Source organism: Vulpes vulpes, chromosome 8 (assembly GCF_048418805.1).
Source record: "Vulpes vulpes isolate BD-2025 chromosome 8, VulVul3, whole genome shotgun sequence".
Taxonomy (NCBI): domain Eukaryota; kingdom Metazoa; phylum Chordata; class Mammalia; order Carnivora; family Canidae; genus Vulpes; species Vulpes vulpes.
The window spans coordinates 53,877,913-53,894,633 of record NC_132787.1 but is presented as its reverse complement, the minus strand read 5'-3'; the positions used below and the strand labels follow the sequence as shown (position 1 = coordinate 53,894,633).

The following is a 16,721-nucleotide window of genomic DNA, read 5'->3' as shown; positions in this document are numbered from 1 at the left end:
GTTAAGAGATTCAATGGAAAAGGTAGACAATGGGCAAGATCAGAGAGGTAATTTCAGCAGAGAGATAAGATCAATAAGAAAAGATCAAATGGAAATGCAACAGAGAGGGGCACCTGAATGGCTCAGTGGGTTGGGTGTCTATCTTCCACTTGGTGGTGGTCCCAGAATCCTGGGATTGAGCCCACATCTTCCTCCCTATTCAGCAGGGAGCCTGCTTCTCCCTCTCTGTCTACCACTTGTACTCTCTCTTGATTTAAATAAATAAAATCTAAAAAAAAAAAAAAAAAAAAAAAGCCAAAACAAGTGGGGAAAAAAAACAAACAGTGACAGAGTTAAAGGATGGTTCCTAAAAAAAGAAAAAAAAGGATGGTTCCTCTGGGCTCATCAGGGAACTTGAGAATGCATTAAAGAAATTACTCAAGCCAAAACACAAAGAAAAGTGAGTTAAAAAACAAAACAACAACAACAAAAAAACCCTCCAGAATATCTGAGATCTATTGTACAATACCAAGCATATACATTATTGGAATTCCAGAAGTAGGCTTATAAGAAAATGCATTTCAATAAATGTAGAAAAATCATTCGAGAAAATTTAACATCCATTCATGATAAAACTTTCATTAAAGAAGAATGGCTCACAACTTCCTTAACCATTAAAGACAGCTTTTTAAAAACTCTATACCCAACGTCATATTTAATGGTAAAATACTCAATGCCTTCCCCCCCTAAAATCAGGAATAGGCTAGAATATCCTCTCTAGGCTATTTCATATTGTTTTAATTCACATTTACCTAATGTTGATGTATCTTTTCCTAAGTTATTGGCTATTTAGATGTAGTGTTTTGGGAAGTGTTTGTTCATGACTCCCATTTTTCAATTGGGTTGTTCATTTGCCTTTGGTGTTTCTGTTATTAACTTATAATTATTTAAAATACATTATGGATATGATGCCTTTATGGGATAAATATGAATATTTTCCCAGTCTCTAGGCTGCTATTTATCTTTAATAGTGTTTTTTGAATAGCAAAAGTTATTAATTTTGATGAAGTAGGATTATCATTTTCTCCTTTAAGGTGGGAGTCAAGATTCTTTATTTTTCATGTATGTATTCAATTCAGATATATATGTGTGTGTATATATAAATATAGAGTTGCAATATATAGTTCCTTTTTAAAAAAAAATATTTCATTGGGACACCTGGTTGGCTCAGCGGTTCAGTTGAGTGTCTGCCTTCAGCTCAGGGAGTGATCCTGGGATCTGGGATTGAGTCCCACATAAGGCTCCTCCTGGGGAGCCTGCTTCTCCCTCTGCCTATGTCCCTGCCTCTCTCCCTCTGTGTCTGTCATGAATGAATAAACAAACAAACAAACAAACATACTTAAATAAAATAGAATAAAAAATATTTCTTTACCGTATTGAATAGCTTTGGTAGTTTTATTGAAAATCAACCATATATGATGTGGGTCTATTTCTGGACTCTGTTCTGTCCCATTGATACATTTGTCTTTTCTTGCAATAGTGCCAATTATATTTTAGTTACTTAAAATTATACTCTTGAAATATGAAGTGTAAGTTCTCCAGCTTTATTTTTGTTCTTCAAGATTATCTTGGTTAGGGCAGCTCAGATGGCTCAGCGGTTTAGCGCCGCGTTCGGCCCAGGGCGTGACCATGGAGACCTGGGATCGAGTCCCGCGTCGGGCTCCCCGTGAGGAGCCTGCTTCTCCCTCTGCCTGTGCCTCTGCCTCTCTTTCTCTCTATGTCTCTCATGAATAAATAAATAAAATCTTTAAAAAAAAAAAAGATTATCTTGATTATTCTTGATCCTTTGAATTTCTATAAAAATTTTAGAAACAGCTTTGAATTTTCTCAAAAAGAATTACTGAAATTTTTATTTGGATTGTATTAGTCTATACGATAATTTTTGTTTATAATTCCTCTCAGCAATGTTTTGTGCTTTGCAATGGAGGGATCTTGTAAATCTGTTAAATTTATTTCTATATACTCATTGATAATTTAAGCTATTGCAAATGGTATTATTTTAAATTAAATTTCCAGTGTTTATTGATTACAGAAATGCAGTTGATATTTATATATTAACCTTGCTTCCTGTGATTTTTAAAATATGATTTTGTTAATTCCTTTTGATTTTATACAAAGTTATGATATTTGTAAATAAAGGCAGGTGGACATCTTTCTTTCAAATAGTTATATCTTTTACTGTTCTCCTCTTATTGCACTGGTTAGAACCTCTAGTATAATTTCAAGTAGAAATGTAGGAGTAGACATCCTTGTTTTGTTTAATATATTATGCAAAGTATGTCACAATTAAATATGATACTTTGTGTAGGATTTTTGCAGATGCACTTTATCAGATTGAAGAAGTCCTCATTTATTTTGCTTGTTGGATTGTTTTTATTGCAAATGGGTAATGAATTTTGTCAAATATGTTTTGCCTCCTTTATTCTATTAATATGAGGATGGCAATGATTTTTAAATGGAAAATAGGCTATATTCCTGGAATAAACCATATTTGTTCATGGCATATTATCCTTTTTAAGTTCTATTGGATATGATTTAATACTATTTTGTTCAGAATTTTTGTGTCTATATTCATGAAAGATACTAGTTTGCAATTTTCTTTTATTGTAAGAACCATATCATGTTTTGGTGTCAGGATTATGCTGTTATTGTAAATCAAGTTGGAAAGTATTCCTTCTATTCTCTGAAGTATTCCTTCTCAATTTTTGTAATATTGTACTTTTTCTTTCTAAAATGTTTGGTAGAATTCACCATGAAACCATCTGGGCTAGAGTCTTCTTTTTGGAGGAATTTTAAATTATAATTAAATTTATTTTAATAGAAATAGTACTATTTAAACTTTGTTTCTTTTTTTTAAAGATTTATTTATTTATTCATGAGAGACACAGGTAGAGAGAGAGGCAGAGACATAGGCAGGGGGAGAAGTAGACTTCCAGGAGGAGCCCTATGTGGGAATCGATCTAGATTCCAGGATCATGCCCTGAGCCAAAGGCAGACACTCAACCGCTGAGCCACCCAGGCCACCCTAAACTTTGTTTTTTCTTATATCAAATTACTTCACACATTTTGAAAAGTTATGCTTTTCAAGAATTTGTCTAAGGTGTCAAATTCAATGGAATAATGTTGTTACTAATATTTTATTATTTCATTAATGTTTGTAAGATCTATAGTAGTATCCATTTTTTCATTCCTGATTTTTATAATTTGTATTTTCTCTTATTTCTTGATCAATCTTACTTGAGATGTATCCATTTCCTTAGCCTTTTCAAAAAACCAAACTTGGCATTATTGATTTCCAGTTAGAGTCTGTTTTCTTTTTTTTTTTTGCTTTGTAATCAGTATATTAAGGAGACATTCATACATTTCAATTGCTTAATTCTGATTCCAGATTTAAGCTTGTGAACATGACTTTTAAACATACAATTAAAGCTATTCATCATAATTTGCTATACTACCAACATGAAATTACAGTTACTTCGGAGCATAAGTTAAATGGTTTAAAGTAAGCCTGTCACATACCTAGAAGACACCTTCCTGTCTCATACATGCAAATGAACTTCTCCACGTAAATGTCTCTTCACTCTAAGTTACCCTGGCTCCTGAAGTCACTACTCTGAAGTTTATCATGGTCCAAAGAGAAGGAAAAAAAGTGTAACCAGGACTGATATATATATATATATATATATATATATATATATATATATATATAGATTAAAAAAAAAAAAGATGGCACAGAAGGGAATGCAATTCTACAAGTGCAAGCCCTCAAGCAGCAGCATATAATAAACCACTTCTTTAGAGAGATATCCTTTCTATCACTGATACCACAGGCCAAATTACATAGCATGCCATCTTCAAGTAACAGTTGAGGCAATAAAATGCAGAGGCATCACAATGAATCCTACTTAACGTAACTACAGACCAACACTTCTCTACAAATAAATTGTCTGATTGCCAATTAAATACAAGTTTTAACTTCATAGCTTAACAATTAAGGGTCATACACTGAAGTCAATACATACACCTAGCATTTCAGTCTGAACTGTTTCATATACATACAGCTGCAATCAATTACAAGGTATGGCCTAACAAACGCTAGGGGAGATTTTTTAAAAGTAGTTTTTACAGTATTAAACTTATCTTGCACACTGAAGTCATCATACATACAGGGCAAAGTCAGAGCTTTTATATTTGAGTTTATTCTTCATTTAACTTTTAAAACACTACTATAGTTGAATATTAAAACAAAAACAATAGCAAGTAGTGAGCTATGATTATAGTCCTTCACTCATCCACTACTGCATATAAAATGCCAGCAGCAGTGTTATTCACCAACCCCATTAAGAAGTCTGACACTGAACACCACCCCTAGGATGATGTTCATCATCCTCATATGCTTCCCCATTGTAATGGCACCGTCTTTCCTGATTGGGATCAAAGTCCACAAGTTCTACCTGGTCCATTTCATCAGTCTCTTCTACTTCCTTCCTCTCAGGTAGGAGTTTTTCCAGCAAAGAAAGTTTATCAGGAGAGAGAAAGCCGTTCTCGGGGAAGTTTACCTTAAATTCGATGATTAGGCGACCCTTCTCATATGGTCTACGATAAATTGGCATGCCTTCATTTAACACACACTTGATATCCCCATGCTTGACAATCTGACCTGGATGAGAGGTGATGACGATGGTTCGGTTGTCAAGAGTAGATCTTGGCTTTTGAAAGCCACACAGGGCTTCAACCAGCTGTATATCCATACACATGAAAAGATCTTCTCCTCGTCGAGTAAAAACAGCATGGTCCTTCTGATCTAAAACAATGATAATATCTCCTGGTTCAAGTCCTGGTTCTTGGTCTCCCTCACCGTGGAATGTTATCTTCTGGCCATCTTTCATGCCTTTGTCAATATGCACTTCTAGAATCTTCTTCTCTCGAACTATCTTCCTTCCGTTGCAGCTTTTACATCTATCTTTAGGACTGATCCGTTCCCCATGGCCCTGGCACTCCATGCACACAGACTGAATTTGCTGAACCATTCCAGGTCCTATCTGATGAATTCTTATTTGCATTCCAGTACCTCGGCAATTGGGACAACATTCGACTGCTCCTTTCTTACCACCTCGGCCTTCACATTTATCGCAAATCACATTCTTTTGCAGAGCTAGTTTTCTTGTTGCGCCATTATATAGATCTTCTAAGGTTACTGAGAGCTGATGTACAACATTTTTACCTCTCCGTTCTCTCTGCATCCTGCCTCCTCCTCCAAAAAACATATCAAAGATGTCCATGGGGGAGCCAAAACCACCACCAGCTCCACCTTCTTTAATTGCCTGTTCTCCTCCTTTGTCATATAATTCCCTTTTCTTTGCATCAGAGAGCACTTCATAAGCTTGAGAAATCTGTTTAAACTTCTCTCCTTCATTTGGATTCTTATCAGGGTGGTACTTCAAGGCCAGTTTTCTGTAAGCCTTTTTCAGTTCCTCCTGGGTGGCATTGGGTTTGACCCCCAAAACATCATAGTAAGTGGTTTCTTTCACCATTTTCTACAGCCGGTGAGAGGACCGAAGCCGGTGTGGGGGAGCGGGAAGGAGCGCGTTGCTGGGCGCAGCTCGGGCAGCCGCCGCTCCTCCGCGTCTCACCGAGCGTTCTGGAAAGTTCCCTAGAGTCTGTTTTCTATTTTATTAACTTCAGGTCTCTATCTTTTAAATATTTTATTTGGGCTTAATTCTATCTTCTATTTTTAAACAAGTTAGGAAAACTTCTATTCAATAAGGGTGAAAGTCTAGATATTTTATTTATTTTTTCTTTTTAAAAAAAGACTTATTTATTTGAAAGAGAGAGTGAGAGTGGGGTGGGGAGGAGCAGAGAGAAAATCTCAAGCTGACTCCCCACTGAGTATGGAGCCTGACATGGGGTTTGATCTCATAATCCTGAGATCATGACCTGAGCTGAAATCAAGAGTTGCACACTTAATAAACTGAGCCACCCAGGCATCCCTGATTATTTATTTTAAACATTTTTAAATACAGGCATTATTTGCAATGATATGAATGGAGCTACAAAGTATTATGTTAAGTGAAATAAGTCAGTCAAAGAAAGACAAATACCATATGATCAAACTCATGGAATTTAAGAAAGAATTTAAGAAAGAAAACAGGATGAACATATGGGAAGGGGAAATGAAAGAAAGGACAGAGGGAAACAAAGCATAAGAGATTTTTAAAGATAGAAAACAAACTGAAAAAAAAAAAAAAAAAAGAAAACAAACAGAGTTAATGGAGGGAGGTGGGTTGGGGATGGGCTGGATGGCGGATTGATATTAAACAGGGCACTTATTATGAGCACTGGGTGTTGAATATAAGTGATGAATCACTGAATTTTACCCCAGAAGCTAATATTGCACTGTATGTTAACTCCCTAAAATTTAAACTTTAAAAAAGGCATTAAAAGCTATAACTTTCCCCCAAACACTGCATTAGCTGCACTGCCAATTTTTTGATTTGCTGCATTTTCATTGCCATTACATTAAAAATATTTTCTATTTTTCTTTTGGGTTCTTTGACCTATAGTTTGTAGAAGTGTTTGCTCAAATTCAAAATATTTGGGGAATTTCAGATTTCTATTTGTGGTTAATTTCTAATTCAATTCCATCATGGTCAAGAAACATACTCTATATCATTTCAATCTTTTTAAATGTATTGAAACTTGCTTTCTAGCCCAGTATATGGGATACTTTAGTGAATGTTCCTTGTGTATTCAACTAGAATATTTATTCTGAAATTATTGGATATAATGTGCTATAAATGTCAGTTATGTCAAGATGATTAATTGTGCTGTCTATTCTGGATTACTGAATTTTCTGTATATTTATTCTATAATTTTTAATGAAAGAGTAATATTAAAGTCTTCAATTATGACTGTGAACTTGTCTAACTCTTTTGTCAATATTTTGAAGTCATGTTATTAGATACTTTTATAATTGTTATGTCTTCTTGATGAATGGATCCTTTTATTACTATAAAGGATTCCGGTTTACTTTTGGCAATCTATCTTAAAGCCTACACATCAACTTTTTTTAATGTTTGCTTTTAAATGATATATTTTTTCCCATCCTTTTACTTGGAACATATTCAAGATCTTATATGTAAAGTATAATTCTTGAAAAGAAGATACAGTTGGTTTATTTTAAAATCCAGTCTAACAATCTCTGTATTTTTATTGGAATGTTTAGTTCATTTATATTTTCTGGTATTACTAACATGATTAAGTCTAGTATTTTACTATTTGTTTTCCATTTGTCCCATCTGACCCTTTGTGCCTGCTTTTGAATTGAATTTTTATTTTTATTTTATTCCATTTCATCTCCTCTGTCAGTTTTTGGATATGCTTTGTATTATTTTTTAGTGCTTAATCTATGTATTTTATTATACTTTATTTACTTAATATAGTCACCTTGAATTAATATTTTATGATAATGTATAGTGCAAGAACACTACAAAATATTTTACCATTTTCTCACCCAACCTTTTTGTTGCTATTGTTACATATTTCATTTCTTTGTTACAAATTCTCCAATGCAGTTATTATTTTATCTTTAAATGGTTAGTCTTTTAAAATTATTTTTTAAATGTTATATTTGCCCAGTAATTTTAAAATTATTTTTTATTATTCCATTTCTGACATGAGCCCCTTTATTTCAATCCTTATTATAGACATGAAAATATTAAGCAAAGAGAATAAATAACTTACCTAAAGTCTCATAACCAAAGGATTACAGAAGTGAGTTTTGATCCCAAGAAGTCTAACTCCAGAGCTCACAATTTGACCACTGGAGTAGGGTTATCCATCATTAATGCATATGGAATAAACTGCAAGGCTGTAGTTTGCAAAGGCCTTTCTATAGCCATGGATGGTGCCCTAGAAATCTTACTAAAGTAAATTTTACTAAAGTAAAATATTTTCTCATAAAAAAAGAAAGCTCCCAAGCAGTGTATTTTAAGATTTGGCAAATATAGATTTCTTCTCAAAGCCATGTAAAATAATATGAACTTCATTTGATAGAGAATGTAGGCCAGTGAAGGACTTTAAGGTAGAGAGAGGCTAGATATATTTTAGGGTTTAGAGAGATCACTGCTTTCAATAGGACAGCATCTGAGAATTTGATTTCCAGTTTAAGTTGATTGAACAGATTTGTAGGGATGCTGTCCTTCAGGTTAACAGAGCAAGGTTGCTGATTAAATAATTTGATATTTAATCCAAAGTTTGGAGAGACAAATTTGGGGCATATTTCAAAGCCAATCAAGCAACATATGTCAGTTGGGGTTCTAACAAGATAGCTTTTGCGATAATTGATAACTTATATGAGATAAATAAAAATAAGCTAGGTTTTATCTTTACTTTGGTACTAATGAGGATTACTTATCATATAAAAAGCCAATGTAGGTGCAAGATGTTAAAATTCCCAAAGTGTAAAATTTTCTACTCTAATGATTAAAATAGACTGATTGGCACGATGGACAGGTCGAGAGAGATATATGGAAGAATAATTAAGATTAAGTAGGCAAAATGGAAGAGAATTAGGCTAGATTTTCTCACAGAAAGCATAATGAATTCCATAATCACCTTAAAATATAGATTTAATTACTCATTCAACAAATATTTATTGAGCGAGAGCTGTATGCCAGGTTTTCTCTTAGGTTAGGGATAGAAGATGACCAAAACTGAGCCCCTGGCCTCACAGAGCTTATGCTACAAACAGAAGTGAGTAGATCAATAATTTCATGCCAAGGGTAGCATAAGTGCCACAAAAAGAAGTGAAGCAGAGTAAAGGGATAAAAAGTGATACGACTGCTATTTTATATAGAACTGTCAGAGAAAGTATCCCTGAGGGGGTAACAGTTCAGGAAAAAACCTCAATGAAAAAAGGAAATGGAACATGTAAATATCTGGGGGAAAGTTTTCTGGTGAGGAAATAGCAAGTACAAGCCCTTGAGATGGGAAGGTGTTTGGTGTAGTTAAAAACAGAAAGCAGCTCTGTGTAGCTCAAGCTAAGTGGAATCCCCAGGATTGAGTCCCAGGGTCAAGTCCCACATCTGGCTCCCTGCATGAAACCTGCTTCTCCTTCTGCCTGTGTCTCTGCCTCTCTCTCTCTCTCATGAATAAATAAATAAAATCTTTAAAAAAAAAAAAAGCATCTAACTCTTGATTTCAGTTCAGGTTGTGATCTCACAGTCATGAGATGGAGCCCTGCGATCTCTCTCCCTCTTCCTCTGCCCTTCTTTCTCTCTAAAATAAATAAGTAAATGTTTAAAAATTAAAAATAAAATTGTGGTAAAATATACACAATATTCATTGTTTTAACCATTTGGGAGTGTACAAATCAGTGACATTAAGTATATTCACAATGTATGTAACCATCACTTCCATCTATACCCAAAACTTTTCATCATCTTCAACAGAAACTTGAACTTGGAACCCATTAAACAATAACTCCTCCCAATTCCATCCTCTTTTCAGCCTCTGGTAACCTTTACTCTACTTTCTGTCTCTATGAATTTGTCTGTTCTAGGCACATGATATAAAATAAATCACACATTATTTTTCCTTCTGTGTCTGGTTTAGTATAATGTTAGCATAATGTTTTCAAGATCCATTCATGTAGTATACATTAAATTTTTTTCCTTTTTATGGCTGAATAATAGCCCATCATGTGCATATACCACAGTTTTGTTTATCCTATCATTGGTTGATGAACACTTAGGTTGTTTTTGGCTATGTGAATAATGATGCTATGAACACCAGTATACAAGTATCTGTTCAAGTCCTTGTTTTCAATTCTTTTGGATAGGTACCAAGGAATAGAATTGCTGGGTCATATGATAGTCCTGTTTAATTTTTTGAGGAACTGGCAAACTATTTCCCATACTAGATGCACCATTTTACATTCTTATCAGCAATGCATGAGAGTTCCAAATTTTTCATAGCCTCACTAACATATTTTATTTTCCATTTTCTTCAGTATAACCATCCTGATAGGTGAAAAGTGGTACCTCATGCTTTTGATTTGCATTTCCCCAAAACTAATGATATCAAACATTTTTTCATGTTCTTATTGGCCATTTGTATATTGTCTTTTGAGAAATGTCTATTCAAGTCCTTTGCTTATTTTTTAATTGACGTCTTTTTTTATTATGGTTAAATCGTAGGAGTTCTTTATATATTCTGGATATAAATCCCTTATCAGATATATGGTTTGTAAATATTTTATTTTATAGGCTGCTCTTTTGCTTTCTCAATAGTGTATTTTGATAACACTTTCTTAATTTTGATGAAGTACATATTATCTATTTTTTTCTTTTGTTACCTGTACTTTTGGTGTCATATCCATAAAATAGTTGCCAAATCCAATAGCATAAAGATTATCTCCAATGTTTTCTTCTAAGAGTTTTATAGTTCTAGCTCTTAAGTTTAGATCTTTGATCGATCTTGAGTTAATTTGTGCCTAGTGTCAGTTAATTTTGTGCACCTCATTCTTTTACATGAAGATACACAGTTTTCCTAGAACCATTTGTTGAAAATACTATCCTTTTCCTTATTGAATGTTAATTTTCAACTTTTGCTGAAAATCAATTAACCATATATGTGAGAATTTATTTCTGAGCTCTCCATTCTATTTCATTAATTTATATGTCCATCCTTATGCCAGTACCATACTGTTTTAATTACTATAGTATTGAGTAAGTTTTGGAGTTAGAAAGTATGAGTCCTCCAACTTTATTCTTTTTCATAATTGTTTTGGCTATTCAGGGCCCCTTGCAATCCAATATGAATTTGAAAATTAACTTTTCCATTTTTATGGAAAAAAGACACTGAAATTTTGATAGACAAGGCATTGAACCTGTACATTACTTTGGATAGTATTAACATCTTAACAATTTAAGTCTTTTTATCCATGAAGATAGGTACATTTTATTTAGTTATGTCTTCTTTAATTTCTTTCAGCAATGCTTTGTAGTTTTTAGTGTACAGTACTTTCACTTCCTCAGTCAAATTTATTGTAAGCATTTATTACATTAGATATTATTGTAAATGGAATTGATTTCTTAACTTCCTTTTTGGATTGTTCATTGCTAATGTATAGAGACATAACTGATTTTTGTCTGTGCAACATTGCTCACTTTGTTTATGAGCTCTAACAATATTTTTGTGGATTCTTTGACATTTTCTATACATAGGATCATATCTGTGAATAGAAATAGTTGACTACTTCTTTTCTAATTTTGGAAATTTGCTCCTAATATTTTATCTTAATTCCAGTAGTGTTAATATACAGTGTTATTAGTTTCAGGTGTATAATATAGTAATTCAGCAATACCATACATCATCCAAGGCTTATCCTGACAAGTGCTCTTAATATTTTAAAGCTATAAATAGAGATCAAGATTTACATAACTGCAACAGCAAAAAAAAAAATCACTACAATTGAATACACTGAAACATAGTACTGGCTCTGATTCAGAGATGATTGAATTCTTATTTATATCTTTTTACATTAAAAATTGTTTGCAATGAAACTATTTCTTAGAAAAGGTGAAAGGAAAAAATGAGACAAAAAGGACAATGATAGGAAGTAAATATTACTAAGATGGTGGGCTCCCTCTAATGTAGAATTTAGTAGTTTATTGTTGTGATTAGCCAACATTAAAATGTACCTTAAACATTAAACCAACATTTATTTTCACCCACCAGCAGTTATGTAAATCCAAATCCATGGGAGATCCCTGCGCCTGAGCTGGCTGGATTTGCTGAGCAAAAAGTTGTGGTCTCTCTGAAGACTTTCCTGCACACCTCCATCCACAGCCCAGACCATTCTATATCCAATATTATTTGATATTATCTTTCAATTTAATATGCCAATTTGAGGTCCTCTTTGTACATTATCATTATGGCTTTTGTTTTTCTCATTGTTTTGTAGCTATGACACCATTTGAAATGAACAATCAAACAGATGTCACCGAATTCATCTTCTTGGGATTTTCCAACCACCCCAAACTACAGGGCTTGTTTTTCCTGATTTTCTTGATCATTTACCTGACAACACTCCTGGGAAACATGCTCATAATAACAGCCACTAAAATCAGCCTTGCTCTTCATACTCCAATGTATTATTTCCTCAGCAACCTGAGTTTCTTGGACGTCTGCTATACATCTACCACCATCCCAGTCATGCCGGTGAACTTCTTCCGCAAAAAGAAAACCATCTCATATGAAGGCTGCTTTTCTCAGACTTTTTTCCTCGTGACATGCACTGGTACTGGATGTGTCTTATTGGTTGCTATGGCTTATGACCACTATGTAGTCATTTGCCACCCCCTTCAATATCCAGTCCTCATGAGTGTGAAGGTCTGTGTTGTGTTTTTTTTTTTTTTTTTGGTGATTGAAATCCATAGCTGTGTGGGCTGGTGAATTCTGTGATACACACAGTGCTGGCAGCCACACTCACTCTCTGTGGGCCCAACCAAATCAGCCACTTTCTCTGTGACATCCCATTGCTTCTGGAGCTCTCTTGCTCAGACACCTCTCTCAATGAGTCTGTGCTCCATGTGGTCAAGGCCATCATTGACCTGAGCCCCTGTCTGTTTACTGGAGTATCCTATGTACTCATCATCTATGCCATTCTTAGGATTCCCTCTACTCAGGGCAGGAACAAGGCCTTCTCTACCTGTGTATCCCACCTTACTGTTGTTGTGGTCTTTTATGGAACAGCCAATTTCAACTATGACAGAACTAACATGGGGTATAACCTGGACATTGGCATCCTGGTTTTTGTACTTTTCTGTGTTGTGACCTTCATGTTGAACCCCATCATATACAGTCTGGGAAACAAGGAGGCCAAGGGTCCCCTGAGGAAGCTAGCTGGGAAAGGTGGGTTCTCTAATAAGATCGGCAATTAGATAAAGTTTTCCTTCTGGAAAATTTCTTGCTCAATAAAAACATGACCCTTCTAGCTGCAATTATAACAGTGTCCTCTATATAGGATCTTTTGACAACCATAGTGCCCCATTTCATAAGGACAAACAGCTACACCTGTGCCAAGCATTTCATATACCGTAATCTCAAATGTCCTGTGTTCTCCAATCCACTGACAACTGAGAATATTTTCATAATCCATTATCCCTGAAAAAAACCCCACCTGGTACCCACATATTTAAAAAAATCATTCCCCATATTCTCCCAATTTAGCAGCACTAGACAACCACTAATCTGCTCTCTGTGTCTATGGATATCCCTATGCTGGATGCTTCATATAAATAAAATCATATAGTTTGTGCCTTGTATGTTTGGCTTCTTCACTTGGGATGTTTTCAAGGCCCATCCATATTGTACCATGTATTGGTATTTTATTCCTTCTTATTACTAAATGATTTCTATTTTATAGATATGCCACATTTTATTTATCCATTCATCACTTGATAGACATTTTTGTTGTTTTCACATTTTAGCTGTTATGAACATTTATGTACCAGTTTTTAGTGAACATATATTTTTATTTATATAGAGTTTATACCTAGGAGTGAAATTGCTGGATCATATGATAATTCTATATTTACCTTTTTGAAGAACTGTCAAGTTGTTTTCAAAACAGTGGCACCATTTTACATACTAAGAGCAGTATATGAAGATTCTAATTTCTTTGCCTCGTCACCAGCATGTTATTATATGTTATTTTTAGTATACCCATCCTAGTATGTGTGAAATACTATATCAATGTGATTTTGTTTTGCACTTGCCTGATGGATAATGATTCTAAGGTCTCTAATCAGCACCACTTCTGTACTTCTCCTTCATGTATGAAAAAACTCATGTTGCTAATGGAGTGTTTGAGCTTTAGACACTTAACTCTTTTTTTAAAAGATTTTATTTATTTATTTATTCATGAGAGACACAGAAAAAGAGAGGCAGAGACAGGCAGAAGGAGAAGCAGGCTCCCTCTGGGGCCCCAGGATCATGACCTGAGCCAAAGGCAGATGCTCAACCACTGAGTCACCCAGGCATCCCTAGACACTTAACTCTTGACAGGATCCAATGTTTTTATCCTAAATTTTGGTGAAGTAAAATACTACAAGATTTTCAAACTTACAAGTGACCTACAGAGCTGTTTGATGGCTCTGCTTTTTTCTTCTTTATAACTCCATATCAATAATGTCATGAGCACTGGTAGGACCAGAAATCTGGAGACACAAAGACAGGATGTTGGTGGGGAAGAAAGGAAGCACCATGTCTATGTGAGCAGCCCTAAGAGAGGGTTAGAGCCAACAGACTAATACTGTAGCTCCAATACATATGCACTGGCAGAGCATACAGTATGGAGACGTTCAAATCTGAGGAGGAAACTCTCCATGCTGCATGGAATCCAACCCAATAAGCTCACACCCACACTTACCTCTCTTCTCCTTGATGATAATGAGGAGAAGCCACGTTCATAGGCTTCTTGCCACTGCTAGCAAGAAATAGAATAGAAATAGAATAGAAATCTAGTACTGAACTTTGCTCATCAATGTCCCCAAAGAGAAAGGAAGCTGAACTCCTCATTGCATGCTGGGAAAGATGATTGCCACAATTTTAATGAATCCAAGAGAGAATTAATTGTTCATCACTTCTATACTTTCTTTTCAGGCTGTTGCCCTTGAATTGTGTTTGCACTCTGAGGAATCACAGAACAGCTGCTTAGAGATTACATGAGTATTCTCAAAAGATTAGCCCACAGGCATTTATAAAAGTCCATCCTATAAAAATGAGTTCATTGAGAGATCAAAGAATTTTCAAATCTTGCATTCCACAATGAGTATACTCAAGGAATCTCCTGGAATGGCATATCCTTCTCATGAGGCATATTAGTTGACAGTCTGTTTGTACCAGAGAGTATTCTTTCCATTCCAGGAACTAGAGTAGAGAGCATCAAGCTCTACTAACAAAGCCAGAAAAGCTGGCTGGCTTTCTTTCTTTCAGTTTTATTTATTTATATGAGAGAGTGTGTGTGTGTGTGTGTGCAAGTGAGGGGAAGAGCAGAAGGAGAGGGAGAGGGGAAGTAGACTCCGTGCTGAGCACAGAGCCCCTCCCAGGGCTCAATCCCACGACCTTGAGATCATGACCCAGCCAAGACCAAGAACAGGGCTCAACTGACTGAGCCACCCAGGCACCACCAGAAAGGCTTTCTGTGAGAGTCAATGGTAAGTAGTTTATTTAGCATCACAAATGAGAAAACTGCCCCGTGTCAGGATACATTTATGTCTTAAGAGCATATTACAAAATGTTGTGCATATATTCATTACCGTTTTGATGGCATTTATGTAATGACATATTTTTAATATTTTTTCCATGCGTATCTCAATTTCTACAATAGTACTTATACAAAGAACCAGAGTAGAATTACTTTAGCAATTACCTACTCCAAAACCTGAGGGGTGCCTATATTCCTGCATGAAATAAAATGATTGAAAATTTTGTTTATAGTAAATAATATGGAATGGAATGCAATGTGATAGGCCTCCATTTTTCACAAACAGGACATAAAGGAAAAATTTTCAGGGAGAAAGCATAGAGACATTTTTTACACGATACATTATAATGTGCTAATAGGCACACACAAAATATTTTTTAAATTAATATAATTAAATTTGTATAATACTTCTATTTGGAAACATTCACTAGCTGGACATTCTTTTATTTTTGTAAGATTTTTATTTATTTATTTATTTATTTATTTATTTATTTATTTATTTATTTGAGAGAGAGGGAGAGTGAGGAGAAGGGGCAAAGGGGGATAGAGAGGGAGAATCTGAGAATCTGAGCTCAGAGCCTGGTGCAGAGCTCAATCCCATGACCCTTAGATCATGACCTGAGCCGAAACTAAGAGTCAGTCACTTAACCAACTGAGCCACCCAGATGCTGCCACTAGCTGGACATTCTTATCTTTATATTGCAACTAACTGATGTTTGGGAGGTGTACTACAAGCAATTTATTAACTGTAACCTAGCCCTAAAGTTTGTGAATGATTTCCTTTCCCCACAGTCCCTGTGTTAGGAATCTCAAAGATTCAGGGTTATTCCTATAGAATTTCATTCTCACTCATTTGCCTTTGAGAAGATTTATTGACTGGGAAATAAGCAGAATTGCTGCTATTTGGTTGGAAACAGCCAACACCACCACAAAGTCTCCACTGAAGCTACTGCTCTATGGGAAAGGAGAATGTTAAGATAGGTACAGGCCAAGGGGCCATGGTGCCACATTTAATGTCCCCACAGGCTGTTATTTTTCTCAGATCAGGAATAAGTTTGAATCAAAACTGCTGGACCTAAACGTTCTCCTAAGTTCAGCAGAATTGTCCCTTCTCAATTTCTTTTTTCTCTGTGGACCTGACTAAAGTGCTAGATTTTGTACTTTTCCTGTTCTAATGATTTCAGTCTGGTTTGTTAGTGAGTAGATTTTATGTCTCAAGGTTTGGTTCCCCATTCAGCTTTACTAGGGAGGGGGATCAGATGCCACTCGGGGTATCAGGCTTCATGACGGCAAGGTCAAGGACCTCACGTGCACCTGCTGAAAAGGTGATTGGTGAAGCCTAGCCCTTTCCCATTCTGACACTCACATGCATAAAACGAAACTCAAATTTTAACAATGGCTTTATACT

The 16,721-nt window shown here is 35.2% G+C and overlaps 1 protein-coding gene and 1 pseudogene across 1 annotated transcript; one reads left to right on the top strand and one right to left on the bottom strand.

The window, feature by feature from the left end:
* Positions 1-3,982: 3,982 nt before the first annotated feature.
* Positions 3,983-5,687, bottom strand: LOC112907724 (dnaJ homolog subfamily A member 1 pseudogene; annotated as a pseudogene).
* Positions 5,688-12,009: 6,322 nt separating this feature from the next.
* On the top strand, positions 12,010-12,986 carry LOC112907725 (olfactory receptor 5V1-like). The gene is made up of 2 exons (XM_072718818.1): positions 12,010-12,444; positions 12,483-12,986. Exons 1-2 carry the CDS (start codon positions 12,010-12,012, stop codon positions 12,984-12,986), a joined length of 939 nt encoding a protein of 312 aa, XP_072574919.1.
* Positions 12,987-16,721: the final 3,735 nt, after the last annotated feature.